Source organism: Elaeis guineensis, chromosome 14 (assembly GCF_000442705.2).
Source record: "Elaeis guineensis isolate ETL-2024a chromosome 14, EG11, whole genome shotgun sequence".
Lineage (NCBI taxonomy): Eukaryota > Viridiplantae > Streptophyta > Magnoliopsida > Arecales > Arecaceae > Elaeis > Elaeis guineensis.
In genome coordinates, this window is record NC_026006.2 from 67,505,210 (window position 1) to 67,526,526 (window position 21,317).

At 36.2% G+C, this 21,317-nt stretch overlaps 3 protein-coding genes across 6 annotated transcripts; 2 read left to right on the top strand and 1 right to left on the bottom strand.

Moving 5' to 3' along the window:
• Positions 1–378: 378 nt before the first annotated feature.
• On the top strand, positions 379–2,481 carry LOC105056974 (actin-depolymerizing factor 7). Its single transcript, XM_010939379.4, has 3 exons — positions 379–614; positions 1,612–1,877; positions 1,965–2,481. Exons 1-3 carry the CDS (start codon positions 612–614, stop codon positions 2,113–2,115), a joined length of 420 nt encoding a protein of 139 aa, XP_010937681.1. The 5' UTR covers positions 379–611; the 3' UTR covers positions 2,116–2,481.
• Positions 2,482–7,228: 4,747 nt separating this feature from the next.
• On the bottom strand, positions 7,229–13,471 carry LOC105056973 (uncharacterized). Of its 4 annotated transcripts, none has more exons than XM_073248597.1 (4): positions 10,450–13,471; positions 10,121–10,309; positions 7,771–8,195; positions 7,229–7,680 (listed from the first exon to the last, which is right to left on the bottom strand). In XM_073248597.1, exon 1 carries the CDS (start codon positions 13,438–13,440, stop codon positions 10,624–10,626), a length of 2,817 nt encoding a protein of 938 aa, XP_073104698.1. In that variant the 5' UTR covers positions 13,441–13,471; the 3' UTR covers positions 7,229–7,680; positions 7,771–8,195; positions 10,121–10,309; positions 10,450–10,623. The 4 variants fall into 4 exon arrangements, with proteins under 4 accessions (XP_073104698.1, XP_073104697.1, XP_073104696.1 ...); XM_073248596.1 differs by having other exon boundaries at positions 10,121–10,320; XM_073248595.1 differs by adding an exon at positions 9,254–9,565 and having other exon boundaries at positions 10,121–13,471.
• A 4,816-nt stretch (positions 13,472–18,287) lies between these two features.
• LOC105056972 (histone H2B) lies at positions 18,288–19,046 on the top strand. Its single transcript, XM_010939374.4, has one exon. It carries the CDS (start codon positions 18,387–18,389, stop codon positions 18,849–18,851), a length of 465 nt encoding a protein of 154 aa, XP_010937676.1. The 5' UTR covers positions 18,288–18,386; the 3' UTR covers positions 18,852–19,046.
• The last annotated feature ends 2,271 nt before the right edge of the window (positions 19,047–21,317 follow it).

Here is a 21,317-nt window from a genome sequence, read left to right on the forward strand (position 1 = left end):
GAAGACAATAGGAGTTCAGGTGTTGTTGTTCATGGTCCAAGGTTATCAAAGTTCTAGTGTTGTTGTTTCTAGGGTTTTTATCTTTGTGGGAAGACGTTTCCCCTCGGAGTCAATCTCAAGTTTGTTGCACGGTCATCGCGGTGGTATATATGAGAAAGTTTTCGTTTTTATTTTTCTTTTTTGGTAGGAAGAAAGTTTTCTTTAACGGCACCACCTCTTATTCTGGGAACGCGGCGCGATTCATTTGCGAGGCGATGGCAACCGTCGTAATTAACCCAACAAAAGCAGGCATTTAAGCAATACATCTTTAAAAAGCAACGCCGCTATCCACGGGTTATAGTTCACTGGAGACGTGGCGAATTGTGACTGGAAGGACGCGGCTTTTGTAAGCGGACCGCGCATGATTGCCGTCACGCTATAAATGTGATATTCACGACGCCCAACCGACCGTCGGCCCTCTGTATCTCATCCACGTTGCATCGCGGACGCCCGCCCTTAGCCCCTGATCTCGGAGCCTAGTCTCGTCTCCGGGTGCCCTAGATTCTCTCGAGATATCCGTTCCCTCCACAGCACCTCACTCCTTCTCCTCGCTCCGATCGCCGCCAACGAAAATGGTATTTTGCTGCCCTCGTCTTTCGTCTCTCTCCGATCGCCGTTTTAGATATATTTTTGATGAAATTTTTCGTGTTTGACGAGCGATCTGTGATCGATCGTGTGAAATTGGACAATTTGCTATGAATTTTGTGCATTTTTCTTTAGTTGCCTCTGGCGGATCCGATTTGCCTGTGTTAGGGTTTTTGGCTGGATCTGATCTGATTATTTTTCGACTGAAGCGTTGAAATTATTTAAATGTCGGATTAATGTTGATTCTTGCATGGATCGTTCTTTCTTATAAAGGGTTTGTCCCATTTTGGTAGGTCTTTTCAGTATGTGATGAGAGTGAGGGATTTTGTGGATTCTCTGGTGTTACGGACGTATTTATTAAGATCTTTTGTAATTCTTTTGCTCGGAGGGAAAAAGAAGTTAAGCCTTGGATCGATTTTGAATTACGATTCAATTTCGATATCTACTTCCACATATGTAAGTCTAGAATTGCTTGGAGATTGTCCTGGGCATTACTTCTCGCCTAGTGTCTACATCCTTGTTTGTTTCTTTGAAAAAAGAAACCAGTTCTTTGAACTTCTTTAATCTTCTTAAACGTTAATGGATGAGTCCTATCTTGAATTTTTTTTCTTTTCCCATTCGTTTTGTATAACCCTATTATATGTGGGATTATAGTGCTCAAGTTCCTGTTTGTGCCAATCTTTTCGGAGATACAGTGCATATATATTCGTGCACTGTCTCCTGTTGATGCCTTTTATTTTTGAAATGTAATGGAGGCAGATGGTTATGAGCCATTGCCAGCAGCTTTATCAAAAAGAAGAGTATTTACAGAGTTGGTTACATACATCAGTGGAAGTTTAGAAGGTACAATGAGGTTTCATTAAACAGAAAATAGAAGAGTAAAATCCAATGCAGGAGTTGAGAAGGCGAGAAATCAGAATGAAACAGAAGAGCCATCAGGCTCTTCCCAATAATGTGATGACATGTTTCTATTCCTCTTAATTGTAGGCCAACGCAGCATCAGGGATGGCTGTGAATGATGATTGCAAGCTGAAGTTTTTGGAATTGAAGGCAAAGAGAACTTACCGTTTCATAATTTTCAAGATTGATGAAAAGCTGAAGCAGGTCATTGTGGAGAAGGTTGGTGAGCCCACTTTGAGTTATGAGGATTTCACTGCCAACCTTCCAGCGGATGAATGCAGATATGCAATTTATGACTTTGATTTTGTGACTGAAGAGAACTGCCAGAAAAGCAAGATCTTCTTTATTGCCTGGTAATTTTTACTTTTATATTTTTCAACTAAATATTTAATTTTTACATCATAAATTGCAGTCATCTTTCTTTTTGCTTTTGTGTGAAGGTCTCCTGACAGCTCAAGAGTGAGAAGCAAGATGCTCTACGCCAGCTCCAAGGATAGATTCAAAAGGGAGCTCGATGGCATCCAGGTGGAATTGCAAGCGACTGATCCTACTGAGATGGGCCTTGATGTCATACGAGGCCGTGCAAATTAAGTATGTATTACTTGGTTGTGCAGTGGAGATATCCCCCCTGCATTCTGGTTGCTTTCTTAATGTGTTTATAGTTCCATGGGATGGTGAATTCGCTCAGTATCATATGTGGTTGTTATTCAGGTTGTTCAAGTACAGTCCTTCTTGCCTTCTTCTTAAACGTCTTTCATTTTGGGTATATCATATGATTTGTTGTTTTGTGGAACCTGTGACAAGTGTCTACTTGTAGCTTGACATCTACAAGCTAATGATATGTAACAGTTTGTGGGGTTAGCCAGGTAGGCTATGCTTGTAGCTCATTTCTGTAACTTTGTAATGGATACTTGACCCATCTGGTTGTTATTTTGATTTGGGCTACAGGTTTGCTGAGCTTGAGTCCCTGAGTGTTTGCCTTTTTTCCCGGTTCATTGCTCCTATTTCTGTCATTGTTTAACCAATTTATTTTCTTGTATCTAGTGGATTGGCTTGCATGTGTTATGGAATTGCAAGATATTATCATTATAGGAGATTTTGTGAAGTTCTCCAGCAAGCTTATATGTAACAGGAAGATGGTAATGATCTTTTAGATATTTCTAAGAGAGAATGTTTTAGGTTGTGCAGGACCACTTTCTTTTCAATCTTTTTGGGACTTTCTTCTTGATTTACGTCAGTACATGTTCTGAATGTTCAATTTATGTTATGGCGATATAGAAGATGAATTCGCTTAGCAGACAGCTTTTTAAGGTTTCTATTTTTCTCTCTAATCTGACTGAATTCAGTCAGCATGTGAGATGATTGTGGTAGAGACTAGAGACTGAGATGTTAAGGATGATGGCTTGTCAACTAGGAATCATAAATTAGATAAATCTACATCCAAATCAGCTCAATAGTTGCCTAGTAAGGAGGATATAGTGGAAGTGGTTGAGATTGTATAGCGGGATGTGATGAGAAGGCAATAGTTGATGACATGGTATTCAGTTTGTTGAAGGGTTTGACTTTTTGAAAGAGGATGCTAAAAAAATCTGATTGGGATTCTCAAGGTGTCTTAGCAATGCTAGTTAGGTCTAGGATATTAATCTAGAATAAAAGAAACTTTGCAACAAGTATACATGCGTATTTTTTTTAACCTTATGGAGGGTTTAGTATAACCTTAAGTTTATATAAATGCTGATTGAAGTATGATACAATTTAACCAAACATTGCCTTGCGGTATACAAATTCAGCTAGAAGTTATGATATTATTATCATTGGAATATTATTGAGTAGTAATGTACCTCTAGGGCCCGTTCTTTTGCAGGTAAAAGATTTGCTTAGGAAACTGTATTTTTCTAGGTAAATATTTTTTAGACAATATTTAGACAAAAAAATAATTTACCTATCTTCTTTTATGCATTGGAAAATGACTTGAGAACTTGTTATCCTTGTTCTTTTATATTACTATTTTTTCGGATAAGTTGCTATGATTTATCTATATTTTTTATAATATCTTTTATTATATAAATTTTATTATATATTAAATTATATTATATTATTAATGTATTAATATATTATAATATAATATATTAAAGTAATATCTTATATTAGTATAATATATTATATTATATTAATATATACTATTATATATAAAACATATTATATTATTATTATAGTATTATATAAATATATATAATATAATATATTGTTATATTATTATATTATAATATATTAATATATTACATATTATATATTATATTACATTATATTAATATATATTAATATATAAGAAAATATTATATTATTATAATATATTATATAACTATTATATTTTATTATTACATATTATATCATTATAATATATTATCATATATTATAATAGTATATTATATTGTTATATTATTATTTATAATATAATAGTATAAAATATTAATATAGTATATTATTTTATTATTATATATAATAATATATAATATATTATACTATATTATTATATTATTTTAGTATTATATAAATATATAATATAATATGTTTTGTTATTATATATTATTTTATTGTATTATAACATATTATTTTATTTTATTTTATTATATTATTATATTATAAAATATTAATATATTATGTTATCTTATTGTTATACATTATTATTATATAATATAATATCTTATATTAATATAATGTAATATATATTATATAATATTATTATATATAATGATATAGTATAATATAATATTTATATAATATATTATAATATAATAATATTATATATTATATATTAATATATTATAATATATAATAAATATTAATATATAATATATAATATTATTATATATATTATATTATTATAATATATTATATAAATATTATATTATATTATTATATGGTTAAGGGTATGTTAGGAATGAATTAAATAGGTTACTTTTCCAATTGATAGGAAAATGATTTAACCACCCCTTTGGTGGGTAAGATTTTTCTCCATTTCATGAATAAAAGCTACCTATTGAAAAATAATTTATCCATCTTGAAAATCATGAGAACATAAATTAGTCAATGAGGAAGTTGAACAACTTTTTCATGATATTTATTCATAAAAGATAGGCCCTTAAGGTAGATTTACAGTTGTAAGGTTATTACTGCAAAACCATTGATGTCAGCTTGTCATCATCTATACAATGCCATGATTATTTTGTAGCCAAGAACTGTTTATGTCATCTTTTCAAAACCAAATATAGACGATGATAGTATTACTCAAACCATACTCCTCCAAATTACACAGCTCTTTTATCATTTGGATTTTGTCAGCCTTTCGATAGGAAGATAGACTCGATTTTAACTAAAAGAGGTTGATTGGTTGAAATAGGTTTTGCTCAAACATATAATCATAAATCATGATTCTGTAAAACAGATTTTCTGAAACAAGAGGATACTTATTTTGCATAAAACTTATTTGTCTTGTGATTTGTCAACTTTTGGCAAAACAGGTTTTATGGAAGACAAATGAAGAACCATTTATGTAAACCTCATTCATTTTGATTTTTTTGGGAAGCATGTTTCACTAAGGGTGCGGCCAATTAAAAAAGTACTTTTTTGCTTTTTGATTTTTAAAAAGCAAAAATCAAAAAGCAATATTTGGTAACACCATAAAAAGCAAAAAGCAAAAATCAAAATAATCAAAATAATTGCTTTATATGCAAAGCAAAATTTTTTTGCTTTCCAAAATTTATTTTTTTGCTTTTTTTGCTTCTCTACATCTAAAACGCCAAACTAAAAAGTAAAGAGCCCGAATCCTTCTCCCTCGTCGAGCTCTTCACCTCCCCACCTCCTTTTCCCTCCCTTTCTGAACCCTTCTCCTTCATCGAGCTCTTCACCTGCCATCTCCAAATGTTGCTTTTTGCTTTATAGTAACGTAGTTACCAAACATGCTTTTTTTTTTTTTTTGCTTTTACTCAATAGCAAAAATCAAAAAAAAATAAAAAATATTTTTTTTAAATCAAAAATCAAAAAATATAACCAAATGCATCCTAAAACTTGTCCTGTGAGGAGAAGTTGGTCGACGCATGCACCGTAGTCTCGAGTTTGAACCGGACCTTTCTTTACCTCCAGTGTAGTCCATTGTTCTCTCCTTCACTACCACTGCTTCCACTCCAACTCAAACTAGAAAGCCCTATGCTCCTCCATCATTCACTACCTTTTCTGGTTGGACGAGGCATAGTAATTGCCTAGGGTATTTCGAAGGAAAAGAATGTACATATTTGATGGAAGGGTTTGCTGGTGAATGGGATCAGTAGACAAGCCAAACATCTATTTATTTGTAAGGGATGATTCGAAGCTTCTTATAACTTTAGTTCACTGAGTAATCCATAACCATCTAGTATTTTTCCAACTATTTGGGGCTTGTTTTATGGATCCTATTTAGTTCATCAAGTGATATTGTCCTCTTATGGTGGTATTTGATTACTGTCAATGTATTGGAGGGGGAACATCTGATGATCTGTCAGCTTACCATTTTAAATGGAAGGTATACTTTTTGCTAGAGATCATTTCATCAATAATAGCAGGATTGAATTTTCCCAGGACATCATGAGTTGGTTATTACAGGAAAATGAAGTGAAAAAATAAGAAAAAACATAGTGAAATTGGTGACATTATGTATCAAGGGACCAATTGTATGTTTTACCATGTGTCTTCATGGTGCTAGATAGATGGTGGAATTGAATTGTGTACTCACGGCTAGAATGGTGAGTTCTTCCAACTATTGTGATAGATTTATCCCGTCATATAAATTGCTTTGTTGGGTGCAGCTTTCATGTTTCCTCGGTACTCATGTACTTCTTTACTTTTTCCAAAGGATTTCTGCTTATGTTATTCTGTTTACAGAGACCATGTTTCAAATGAAAATGTTCTGCCGTGGTAGTGGCTTTGTTTTTCTCGTTAATAAGGAGGATCATTTGTGGAGAGGGATTATTATGCTGAAGTATTTCAAAGAAATAAAAAAGATAGGGTATAATATTTCATATACTGGAAGAAAATCTAGGAGCATTGAAAAGGCATCCTTAAAGTTAGTATCCTGTTCGACCAGAGTTGATTTCCAAGATTGGAAAAATTTTCAGGGTGTTATTTTTTATGTATATATGGTGCTACAAAGTTGCTTTCTTTAACAGGTTCTGAAAGCTATTCTTTATTACCCTTGATGGTGAAGCTGAAGTCTTCTCTTAAAAAATAAATCAATAAGTAAAAGATGTCATTTATAATGCAGATATTAGGTCTATTTTTTTATTAAAAAAATTTAGAAGCGAGCTACTGCTGGTTTTTTGTGTGGAGAGTCCTGCAAGGTTAAGGGACTGAGGACGGCCGTATTGCTTGCACTAAGAATCTAAGATAAGAGATTTGATGGCAATTTTTATGGTCAAGAGGATCTGCATGCTACTTCGATAAACTTGAGAAGGTCGAAATGTATTTCTCCGAAAAAGAATTAGCTGTGACTGGTGAGACATAAAAGCTAATGGCATCGAAACAATATGACCAGGTAGCCATCAGATAACAGGCATTGTGTATTCACTTACAAGTATATATTCAGATTACATCAAATTTTTAATATTTATTGAAAATTATATTCATTTCATTGCGAATGGTAAATTTGATTGATATTATCACATAGAGTGGCTTATCCAGCAACTTTTGGCAATCTGTCTGTAATCATTCTTTTCTATTTAACTATTAGAATTCATACATCGTATGGAATTTTTTTTTTCCTATTCTGATCCTTCAACGTAACTTCCTTATTATACATTGCACCCAGCTCATTCCATCATTTCACTCTCCTACACACTCTTTATCATACTAAATTGTACAAGATCAGGGATTGCATCTTGTATACCTTAATCAGTAAATCAAATTTTTGATTTCAACCTCGTTGTACATGCCACACTATACGAAGCTTATAGGAAGACAGCAATCCTTGATTGGCACCTCTTGCAATCCAATGCACAAAAAAAATTAAGCACGATCCGGCAACTGATTAATTTTTGTCTCTTGCACATTTTGCAAAAAAGCCCTCAAGCTTCTTATAAACATCAATTACCCAAGGAGCTGCTTTCTTAAAAATCAATAAACAACCTGCAAAATTGAAGCCAACCCGCATAAGCCAAGGGAAATACATATGTACAACAAAATACCTTGTGCTTACGTGAAGCATAAGATCATCACCTAGGTAAATGGTTCCCGTTGCAGACCAAACATCAGCCGCTATCAGGAACCAGGATTGAATACTCACTGCTCATGCATCATTCTGTAACTCCAGTTACATGAAATCAAAGAGAGCAGGTTTGTCCGGTCCCTTCCCATTTACCTCCAAGGTTCTGAAGGAGTTTGGCAATACAGAAGAGTGTAGATCAGACCATGGCCTAAAACAAAGCTGGGAATTGCCAATATAAGACAAAAATCCAGTGAAAAAGCCTGGATTAACTGTCTTGTCAGTGTTACCATGAACCAATGATCTTCCACCGGTAACCTACACACTAAGAGTTAATTATTTCACCAGAGAGAGCTAGGCTCAGCAAATTTCCATTTTCACATTGTTTGCAGGCGAAATGAGCAAATGATGTTGGACCTAACATGAGCAGTCAAATCCCCTGGCAAAATCAAAATAAAGCACATTCCCTAGTTAATCAGCAGAAGATGCACCCCACAAATTACAAATCCACAATGCAACAAGAGCAGTGTCATAATAGAAAGCAGCAGGTGAGAATGCTTCACATTACAGTGTGGAAACATTTTATCATTAAATGAAACAAAATCAAAGCTAAAAGCGGATTACTAGAATACAAAATAAAACATCCTAAAGAAGGAAGTGCATATATAAATTAATGTGAACTCAATCTAATATCAGTTCACCAATTCGCAGAAAGTGCTCCTTATATTTTGTACACTTACAAGAAACAATCAATAGGTATGGCCCCGATATTCATAATCAAAAAAACAGGTTATAAACATTGAAATGTGAAGTGAATGGCATAATGATTTTGAGAAAGCTGAGTATTCGGCCAAACAGAAACAAATAGGTAGGCAGTGTTCCAGAGGCCTTAGTTGAGAATAAGCGCCATCATGTGCATCCTTGGTATCAAATGCGATTGGAATATAATGATCCCAAGAAGGCCAAAACCAAAACCTCCAGATCAACCTATTCAACTGGATCATATGTATTTATCTCAGCCATTGGCATCCCTAAAAACCCAGACAGATAGAAACATTAGGGTTTGGGGGGTGTAGATATTAATACTAGAAATACATAATCGAACGGTTGACCACCTATTCTCTCCGAAAGAACAGTTGACTGAAGTAATAAAGAAGCAAATGAGAACATCAATAAGACTTAACCAAGTGCTGCCTGCACCAACTTTGGTGAACCACTTATCACCTCATATTGCAACCACATAGAAAGGGCACAATATGGCCATCCAGCCTTGTTCCAATTTAGATATCAGATGAGTAGCAATAGTTATCAGATGAAGTGAATTTTGCACTGAAAAGTATGTTGACATGAATTATGCTGGTTTTAGTGAAAGTAGGATCCAAAGTCAAAAAAAAAAAAGAAAAAAGAAAAGAAAGATTATTTTGAAGATCCAGGAATATTAATTGATTGGTCAGATAAAATCTAAAATTGAATAACTAAAACTCAGTTACTCTTTACCTAATTACAAAACTTAGCAGAAGATTGCTTTTCGTTGCCCTGGCAATGTGGACAGTCAGCAGGCTGTTAGCAGCTTGAAGAAGAGGTGGCATGGTGAAGCCCATAAAATGATCCAGAATCTTAGCACTATGATCCCTAACAATTTTCCTGATTCTTTACCATGCAACTCCTAGATCTGCTGAGTTTAACTGAGATGATAAAAGATGTAGGTATCTGGTCAGGTGCTCATGAACCTAGAACCCGCTTCCTGCTGCTCCATCCCCAGATTTCTTCTCAATTTCACACTGATATTGCTTCCCCTGAGGGATTCACCTGAAACCACCAATGCCCGTTACTTAGGAGAAACTTGGAGGCTCCAAGACTTCGAAAGGCCTCAGTTCAAGTTGGGAGTTCTTCCCTGTTGCATGGCCCTGACCAATTCAGGCATGCCTTTAACAGTTTTGATTTGTCTGCTCCAGGAGATTCTAATTATAATAACAAGTTGTCTTACAGTCAAGGATCCCTGGTTAAGTCATTTCCTACAATTCTCACATGGTTCAAGATCGGCTTTGTAAAATTTTGCTGGTATCTGCACACACTTCACATGCCCCGGGCCTCGATTAACTTAGATCTAACTTTCTACAAAATATTCTTATGACACCAAAATCAATGAGAAAAAACTAAGAAAAAACATAAAGATGTACATTTTAATATTGAACATACCAAGTATGTTAACTACAATTTCTTTTGATTTAATGTCTGTTGTGTTGTGGAAATGGATCATGTCATGTGTGTTATGGAAATTTATGTAACAAAGAATATTAGGATGTGTAAATCAACTAAATTGAAACAAAGAAATTTTATACAAAGGAATGCTGAACAGAATACCTGGAAAATGAGGTGAAATGGCTGGATACAGAATGATATCTTAATAGATTCCCTTCTCAAGTGGCAACTTCCATGAAATGTGCCTTACCATCTTCCAACTTGTATGATGAAGCATGAACTAGCATTTCCAATTTCAGCACTGGTCCTCCTTGAACCAATGAAAGAGGCCACAGCCATGCAAAATAATGTCTGCAGATAGCCTTCATGTCAACACAGCAACATTATCACCAGCAATGCTAACTTACAAAAGAATCATTAATCCACTCTAGAATTTGGATTTGCCAATTATTTTTGGACTAATGAGTGTTTAATGGCAGAACAACATTTACCACTCAAGCCATGCAGTGCAACAAGCATTACGACCTGAAATTCCTGTTAAATAAGTTCAACATCCTTGAGGCAGTTTGCTGTCCCATATGCTCACATTTAAATAGCCATTCTGAAAGCCATCTGGAGTGTATTAATTGTCAGAGTTTGAACTTACAGGTGTTATTCTTTGACCATTATTCTATAAGCAAAGCACTCTCTCTTGTAACACCCATCGAAAATGTTCCATGAAAAAGAGCATGATAGGTGGCCCAGTTTGGCTTTACAGTGTTTCGTAGCATATCATAATACAGTCCAAGAGCCTTAGTCACTTCACCACTTAAAATACAACCATGTATCAAAAAATTGTATGCCAGTGCATCAGGCTTCAGCCCCCGATTCAGCATATCATCCCACAGCTTAAAAGCTTCGTGTAAATCCCCTTTTCTACAGTATGCATCAATAAGTGTTGAATAGCTAATGCAGTCAGGAAATATTCCATTGTCAACCATGTCAGCAAGAAGACTAATAGCATCCTGAGTTCTTCCTATTTTGCAAAAGCCCCTTATCAATATATTATATGTGACTGTGTTTGCCAGGAGCCCTTTGACCATCACCTTATGCAGTACCATAGCTTCATCCATATTTCCTTCCCTGGCAAAGTGGTCAAGGAAACAGCCATAGGTAACTCGGTTAGGAAGGAAACTGCTAACCAGCATCTCTCTACAAAGCAGCTCTGCTTTTCTGAAAAACCCTGCCTTACACAAGCCATCTATTAGCACAGTATATGTTACAACATTCGGGACGCAGCCCTCACCAGACATCCTACCCCAAAAACGTAAAGCTTCTGTTATATTTCCTAGTCTGATATATGCATCAATTATATTTGTATACAAAACATCATCTGGTTTGATTCCCTTATCAACCATCTCCCTCAATAGCGAGTATGCTCTTACTTGGTTGTTCTGTTTTAGCATTCCATAGACAAGCACACTATAGCAGACAAGATCCATTTCAAGTCCTCTCTCCACCATTTCCTTCCAAATACAGTAAGCTTCATGCACTCTTCCTTCTTTGCAGAGTCCATTTAGAAGCGAACTGAAGCTCATCTGGTTTAGAACAAGCTGCTCCCCATGTAGATCATCTATGAACTCCTTTGCTTTGGACACCTTATTGGTCATACACAAGCCACTTATTAAAGACCTATAGGTATAACTATCTGGCTGAAGACCCTCTTCCATCATTGCATCGTAAAACTGGAAAGCTCTTCCTGTATCTCCTACTGAGCAATACCCTTCTATCATGACATTATAAGTCACCTCATTTGGAGTTACATTTACTTCAAACATTTCGTTAAACAGTCGAGCTGCTTCTGTCATCATCTTAGCCCGACAAAACCCACCAATAAGTGCAGTAAAGGTATGGGTATTCCATGGCACCCCCTTTTTGGGCATCTGGTGGTGGAGCTTTAAAGCAGCATCCAAACTCCCTTCCTTGCAATACCCATTAATTAATGCAGTAAAGGTCACTGCATTTGGTGCCACCCCTTTATCAGTCATCTCCCGATATAGAACCTCTGCTTTACTCGAATTTCCCAACTTGCAGTGCCCATTTATCAAAGCATTATATGGGTAAACTGTAACCCGTAAACCCTCCTCTCTCATTTTATCAAACAGAAGGAGGGCATCCTCCAGTTTCCCTCTCTTGCACAATGAATCGATCAATATCGAGTAGGTAACATCATTTGGTGACAGGTCCTTCTCTCCCATCTTCAAAAATAGAGACTCGGCCTCATCAAACTTCCCACTTTTACACAGAGAATTGATCAGAGCATTGTAGGCAAACACATTAGGGATCATTCCCAAATTCGCTAACCCATGAACCAAATCAAAAGCCTCTTCTACCTTCCCTGTCCTCCTCAATCCATCAACCAGAATCGAGCAAACAGCTTCATTCAGAACGAACCCGATACCCATCATCTCCTTTGTCATCTCCAGGGCCATGCCGAACTCCTCTGCCTTGCAAAGGCCAAGCACCAGCGCGCGGTAGGTCATGACGTCCGCCTTCAACCCTTTATCTCCCAATGAATTCTTAATCTCCACGGCCTCTATAACTCGCCAGTTCTTGCATAGCCCATGGATCAGCACATTGTAAGTATCGACGCTGGAATTCAGCCCCTCCATCTCCATCCGACGAACTATTTCTTTCGCTCTGTCCAAATACCTCAATTCACAGTAGCTCCTCACCGCCGCGGTGTAGATGAAGTTATCGGGACGAACCCCGGATCTCAATACCTCGTCGAACACTCCCGATACCAGATCAAACCGCCGGATCTTCGCCAGTCCATACATCACATCGCTGAATGTTCTCACCTCGGGCAGCAAACCGGAGCCAATCGTGAGCTCGAGGATGGCGAGAGCATCCAATTCCCTCCGGCATTGAAGATAAGCCTGAATCAAGAAGTCGAAGCCGAGGGCTGAGGAGAAGCGACAGAGGTCTTGGGAGTGGAGCATGGATCGGAAGGCGTCGGCGGGGGCGGTGGCGCGGCAGGAGGCAAGGGTTTGGAGGAGGGAAGAGGCGGGCCAGTGGAGGCCGGCGCGGAGGAGGGCGAGGGAGAGGATGGAGAAGGAGAGGGGGGAGTGGGGGAAGCCGCGGTGGAGGCCGAGGAAGTTGAAGAAGCGGAGGGCGAGGCGCGGGTGGTCGAGGGATTGGAGGAGGAGCGCCTCCACGTGGCGGGGCCGCAGGCGGTTGGCGACGAAGGGGGCGTTGAGGGAGACGAGCCAGCTCTGCTTCGAGTGGAGGATCTCGCGGAGGATTCTGACGAAGCCCTCGTCGCGCTCGTCGTCGGGGGTTGGGCAGTGGGTGAGCGTTCTGGCGACGACGAGGATAACTGGGCCGCGGAGGACGGGAGGGACGGTAAGGGGAAGCGGCCTCATTAGACTCAGGGCGACGGCTCCGAGTCGGAGTCCGGGGGGTGATTTATGGTCCCGTAGAACCAGACTACCTCCACACATGGTCGCTTTGAAAATCCACCACTAGCTGGTCAGGACAGAGGCTGTAATTATACAGCTTCTTCATCCAATATGACTGCTTGTAGAGCAACGAGAAGCCGATATGAAATATTGAGTCAGAGGTTCTAGGTCTAAATTAATCATAAATACTTTTTTATCTGAAAAAAGATTTACATCCGTACTCCAATAATAATGGCTTAAGTTAGATGATTGATTGAAGATGAAATTTTAGTTGATGTAAGCTAAGATGCTTCGATTTCTAGCTTGTTCCTCTCACGTTGGCCACTTACGTTAGCATGGAGGTAGATAACTACTTGCGGGTCTATAATTTGATTATTGCTGATGGTAGAGATTGGAGGACTCAGGATGTTACATTATAAAAAAAATTAAATTTACGATCAAAAAATCGATCGCAAAATACCAAATATTGATCGCAAATCGATTTTTCGATCGATTCTTATCCGTTGCATAATCCTTGGTCGCAAATATTTTGCTATCGATTTTTTCGATCATCTTCTTGGTCGCATAATCCTTGATCATCCATTTTTTTGGTGGTCAACTTGCTCACAGAATTCTTGCTATCCCAATTTCTGTCCATCGGAGCCATAACTTGAGGATGTGGAGCCAGTCTTATTATCTTAAGATTCCTGCAAGGAACCTCATTGAGATGAGTAGGCCAATGCTAGATAGGAGGATCGAGGCTATTTGGATCTGGAGAGTAACTGTCCATTCCAATGTCAGACTTTCTCGAGAAGGTTTCCTAGGATTGACTGGCAACAGAGATACTTCTCAAGGACAGAAGCATGGACCTTCTGACTGCCTACCGATCTACGAATCGTAAGATGAGTCAATGAAGCATGCCCTGCTTCATTGTCCGAGGATGTGTTTGAATTGGGGGATGGCGAGGGGTCAATCTCGGGGGGTGAATAGTGGCCCTTGACTTTCTTCCTTCTTGAATGTAATTTGTCAAAGTATAGTCGATGGTCCACCCAAGAATGGTAGGATGGCGTATGTCGCCGATCGAAGCTGAGATTGTGCCTATGCATCGGGTGCTAGAGAGAGCCTATTGTTTCACTGTAGAATACAGTCATTTTAATACTACTGACACTGCTGGCCCATCCCTTAGCATTCTAAATTTTTGGGACTCTCTTACTGCACCTATAATGACCCAAAGGGTTCTTTTGATTTCTTAGGAGTCTCTTTTTTTAAGATTTATCAAGATCAACTTCAATGGTAGTATTAAGGATGGTAGAGATAGTGCAGACTCTGTCATCTGAGATCTAGATGATAGGCAGTTAACTACTGGGGGCTTACATCTTTTGAGACGTCCGTTCCCGAAGTGGAGTTCTGTGCCACTTGGGCGAGCATCATTTGTGTGAGACAGGAGCTGTGAATGAAGAGAATTTTTATTGAAGGTGACTTCGACACAGTCATCGGGCTGGATCCGGGATACAGTGAAGCATTTGAAAGTTCATCCGCTCCTCGGTGATATTTGGAGGTCCCTTCGTCATTTCACCATGACGTCTGCTCGGGAGGTAAACAACATCATGGATTAGATTGCATTTTTTGTTGCTGAGCACATCAGAAATTAGATATGGTGTCAAGGCGCAATTGCTCATAGCCCTGTAGGATATTTTGTATTCTGATTTCTTGAGCTGTACTCATATTAGAATGATGTAATCACCTGCTTGTACTAAAAGAAATCTACCACTATAATTTTTGTATCATTCATTGAACAACGGGCAATCGGAGCCAACACGTTAAAATTTGTTGACATTATGGTAGATTTTCGAAGTGAGCATGTATGGAGGAAGTTTGAACAAAAATTATATGGGGCAAGCACTATAGGCCATCATATGGGGTGGGTCTAGTTTCATACCATGTTTCCTTTTTATTGCATATTAAAGAGAAAATCTAGAGGTCAAATAGAAATTGAATTTCTCTTATTAACATTTATTAGTTCCATAACTAAAATAATATAAAAAAGAAATAAAATGTACACTTAAGAGAGATTATTCTTGACCACCCATATCTTCTTTCTTTCTCATTAGGTCATTTCTCCCATCCGTCTTTCTCCCAAGTCTTTTCTTCTCTTTCAAACCTCATGTACCATCTCTCCTATCCATGAGGTCATCTTCCAGTCTTTTTCTCCTCTTTAAAATTTTTCTTTTTTCTAAAATCTTTATATCTAAAAGTTCATAAAAATTACGTATCATTTAATCTAAAGGCTGCATTTGGATGTTGGATAAATATTTTACTAAATGTATATCAATTGACTATATACTATATACTGATAAATATTAAGTTCGGTGAACTATATATTAATTTATCTATATGTGTGTAGTGGATCATCGTTGGATACGTATTAAAAAAGCTTACAATATATATCAATAAGCTATTTAGTATATATCATTTGGTCATCTGTTATGTATTGATGAGTACTATTTTCTAAAAATTATATATCGCTTTATATAGATGTATACATTGAAACGTCAGATGAATATTTTGCTAGGTGTATATCAACTAGCCATATATTGCATACCGATAAATACTAAATTCAGTAAACTATGTATCAATTTAGTTATATGTATGTATTAGATCATTGTTGGATCTGTATCAAAAAAGTCTACAGAATACATCATCGGTTATATACTGTATTTGGATAAACTCCATATTTTGAAAACTGTATATTGATTTATTTGTAGGTATATATTGATTTATTTAATGATTAATTTATTTAGTATGTATCATATGGTCATATAGTATGTATCGTTAAAAAGCATGTGCTGAAAATGAGAAAGAAAAAGAATATTTTAATTATGAAATTAATAACTCTATTAGTAGAAAATATCTTTGACTTTTATACTTATTCTTTAAGATTGACACTAAAAAAAATATAGTAAACTAGCTGCATATGATATTTTATAGTGTCTACTCTATATGATTTTTGTTCAAATTTTACTCACTGAATAAGTAGTAGTGACAACTTTAATTATTCTACTATCATAACCTTGGATAAGAAGTGCAAATATATGGATTACTAAAAGAGAGCTTTGGTACAGGGTAATAAACTTAAGATGATAGGCAATATACATAGAGGTGACAAGATTAATGTATTCGATTGCATTCTAGTGATTCTACGTGATAGTAATATCAAATTATCTTTACTCCCAAAATCAATAAATCCATCTTTAATGATAGTTTTTAAGATCATCTTATATTATACATTGGGACTGAAATTTGGTTACAAAAATATATCTCAATCTAGCAAAAAAAATCAATACATCGTATATCATTGATATATTATATTAATATTATGCATTATATTATATTGATATCATATAAATGTTGTATTTGGTAACCCTAATAGGATCACAAAGGTGATCTTAAATCACCACTGACTCTTATCCCATGGTAATTTGATCCTCGATCATTTAAGATCATTGTATTCAATATGCAAAATTTCTATGATAAAATGTATATTTATTATTAATATATTAAATAAAATATATTTATTAATAAATATATATATACACATGTATATATATATATATAATTATTAATAAAGAATTAATGATTATATATATAAATATATTATTATTCTAATATTAATATTTATTTTATTTAGATATTAAAATAAATAGAAGAAATAACGAACAAGTTAATCATGAATAGTTGATAATTTTTAACTATTGAAACATAATATACTAAATATGGTTATCTTAAATCATCAGAATCAAATTATCTTGAAATAAGAATTATTAGTGATCTAAGATCACCATAATAATTTTATTTAAGTACGAAAAACTACCAAAAATTTTCTATTTTTATGGCAATATATATATATATATATGTATATGTACACATATATATATATATACACACACATACATACACACACATATATATGCACGCGCGAATGAATATATGCGTGCGCGAATGAATATGTATGTACATATTCATTCGCGCGCATATATATATATATATATATATATATATATATATAATATATATATATATATATATATATATATATATATATATATATATATATTAGTATAAACATATAAAGAGAGTTAATTACTAATATATAAAATTAATTATTTTATTCTATTTCTAAATATTTTATATCTATATTTATTAAAAAATAAATATTTAAAAAATGAGTTAGAAAAGAAAGATTAATTCATCAAAATTCTCTTGTTTTATGAGAAATTTATTTTTTATTAATAAAATATTCCAAATATTGTCCAAATAAAATACCATGCATGGCGAGCTAGAGTCACAATAAATAATTATATTATTTTTTATGATCGGGTGGGTTAAGTTTTTCATTCAAATGTAGCGAGGAATTATAAAATATTGACATATCATTTGGTGAGATAAAAAAAAATTAATAAAGATTGGATTCAAAATATCTAATCATAATTAGTTGGAAATTATATTTTTATTCAAAATTTTTAATCAAATAAAATATTTAAAAATTTTAAAACACTGAATGATATAATGATATTTTGTCGAATAATTCAAAATCGGTGGTAGAATATTCTCAGAATAGCATTGAAAATTTAGGTACCATGGCCACCATGGCATGCCTGCATAAACAGTGGCTAGCCGTGTCCCCATTGGGACCTCCGTCTCGTAACCACCTCATCGATCCGAATCCAATAGAGCAGTCCAATCACAACGAAACGCGTGTCCAGAATATATTTTGCAGACCGTTACAAGCCGTCGATTTCTGGAAAGGAGTCAAAGGATAAGATCACGCCCAGCTCATCGATCCGAGCCCTTACTCCTTAGCCAATCAGAACCGACCGCGTCTATCCATAAATGAGGAACCGACCCTTCTTCTCTCCATCCGATAACCGGTTTCCCCGTTCCTTCTGTGAAGGTCAGTCTCCTCGCCTGTCCTCTCTCGCGCATAAACCCTCCCGTCGACCTTGATTCCGATGGCGCCCAAGGCCGAGAAGAAGCCCGCAGAGAAGAAGCCGGCCTCCGATAAGCCGGGGGAGGAGAAGGAGAAGAAGTCGGTCGCCGAGAAGGCCCCCGCCGAGAAGAAGCCCAAGGCCGAGAAGCGGCTGCCGTCCAAGGAGGGGGCCGCCGGCGACAAGAAGAAGAAGAAAAAGGCGAAGAAGAGCAGCGAGACATATAAGATCTATATCTTTAAGGTCCTGAAGCAGGTCCACCCGGACATCGGGATCTCGAGCAAGGCCATGGGCATCATGAACTCTTTCATCAACGACATCTTCGAGAAGCTCGCCCAGGAGGCGTCCAGGCTTGCCCGCTACAACAAGAAGCCTACCATTACCTCCCGGGAGATTCAGACCTCTGTCCGCCTGGTCCTCCCCGGCGAGCTTGCGAAGCACGCCGTCTCGGAGGGCACCAAGGCCGTCACCAAGTTCACTAGTTCTTGAATGATCTTGGATTTGGTTTGTGGGTGTTGTCTGAAGCTGATCTGAAAATTTAGGGTTGTGTTTGGACGCTTGTTTGCTCCTTCTCTTTATCTCTTTCTCGTTATCTTTTATTTTGATATTTTTGTTGGAAGTTGGATAGTCTGATGTAAAATACCTATCTCTGATTCGGAAATCTAAAGATTAGATCTTCTTTGATATTCCCTGTTGAACGTCTGATTTATTTGTTTAATTTATGTGTCTTGATATCTTTACGCATACCGAATGAATTTTTGCCAGGGACAGGAGAGTAAGACCTGTCTCTCTCTCTCTCTTTCTCACTCAACGTAAATTTCGTTAATTGCCTCATTTTACTTTCCGATCTGATGTTGTTTCTAGAGTTTGGGAACTTCTCTTCCTGTTATAGGTGGAAGTTCAGTTTGAAGTGGTGCTGATAAATTCTGCTGGTTTCCAATTCTTGATTGCTTGTCCATTATTCTGTCTCCCTGGATGGATTCTTGAATGGTGGAAGAACTGGAATCAGTAAGGGTCTTTGTTCTTGATGCTTTTGTTTATTTGATCTAACTGATATTAATTTTGATGTGCACCAACGTTTTCTTATATTTTTAGACAAAATGCCTGTGTGGATAGAAAAGTTGAGATGATTTATTGGGTATATGAATAATAGTCCTTGTGGGAGCTGACATTTTCTCTCTTCATGTGCCAGATCTTTAAATTCAATGTGATGACAATGCTCCTCTGTTACTAGGGTCTGATATTGGTGCAATATAGACTTAAATGTTATATGAAATTTTCAAGTATGCTGAGACTAATTTAATATCGGTAGCCTCTACCTTTGTTTGTACATCCATGAAGCTATAATGTGTATTATGTTGGCAGTTGGTTTGAACCGAGAAAAAATGGTCTTATTGTCAGTTTTGCATAAAAAGTATGCAAGTGATATAGTGAAACCGTATGAAATAGACCAATAAAGAACTTTACCTTCTTAATTCAAGTTTCAGGAAGTCGGTGTGTTGGTACACCATTGCTGTTATTTTTTATGCATAAGGTTACAAGTAAGCCCATGAAGTAGGGATTTTTAGGTAATATGTATTGTCTTGGTAGAAGCTAAGTTTTTCTCAACATAAATTAATTAATCAACTGATGGATGATGTTCAATGGAACATTTATTCTTTAACCAGCTATCCATCATATATTTAAGTGTCAGAAAGTCATGAAGCAGCCTCAATTTGTTTTTTATGTTTTGCAAGTTGTTAACTCAATTTTTCTCCTCATTTACCACAATGCTTGATTTATGTGGAAATTCTTTCCTTGATTCTTGCTCTTATTTTCAGGATAATATTCATCTTTAATGTATATCCACATCATTCCAATTTGAGGTTGCCTTTCCTTATGGGTACATCATGATGCCAGCTTCTGTTTATCTTGGCTTTGCATCTTGTATTTTCTGGTTTGGGTAGGTGAGTATGCTTATTAATTCATAATTTTTCTCAATGTATATCAGATACATTTTTTTACTCTTTTCTTCTTAAGAGATCGATGGATGTCAATGTCTGATGGGATGTTGGGGAATAATCTGCTTATGGTTGTGTGATAGATAGCCGATAGCTTAAAGGCGAAAGTAATCGGCAACTCCAGACGATATTTTTTGTTATTGCAGATATTATTGTTATTTTTTTTTTTTCACCTAAGGATTTTACTTGTCGAAATATCTTTCACATTTAAATATTCAACTGTAGATGGATGTGAATAACGTATATTCATCAAGTTGAACCCTGATTTCCAATTTTTAGAATTCTCATGTGGCATGTTTAAGCCCTTTCATAGTATAAACCTTTGAAATAATTCCTTTGTACTATATTCAGATTCCTAAGCCAATCATGAATTACATACAATGATATGCTTTCTGGCTTGCTGCCTATGGATCATAGCACTTTGCAGATGTCTGGCATGCTATGACTGCACTTATATTTTGGTTATGCTTTGCTTCTCTTTTGGGTACCTCCTTCAAGCGGTGATTTGTTTCAATGGGAGTCAACTTTGATGATTGCTAATAAAAACATGACATAGGATGATTTGTTGGGTTTGTGACGAATATCTGATTGAATACATTTGAGCGAGTTAAGGGTAATTCTTGGGAAGGTGCTTGCTTGTAGAACTAAGGATAAAAAAATATGTATGTTGGGTTTCCATCATTGTTCGGATATTTTGTGTTGGTGCAAAAATCCGCCTGCATCGGAGAAGCTGGAGTCGCGGTTTTCGCCGAGACCTGCAAAAGAAGTTTAAACCGGAGTTGGGGTTGCTCCGGCAAGATCCTTCGACGCTCAAGTCAGTTCTCTGCCTCAACAAGAATGGAGTGCTCGAACGAAAATTTTAGCAGAGTTTTTGGGATAGAAATTAGAGCTTAGAGAATAACGTATCTGGGGTTCCTTTTTTATAGGCGGAGGGGGCAACAGACTGATAGCGATG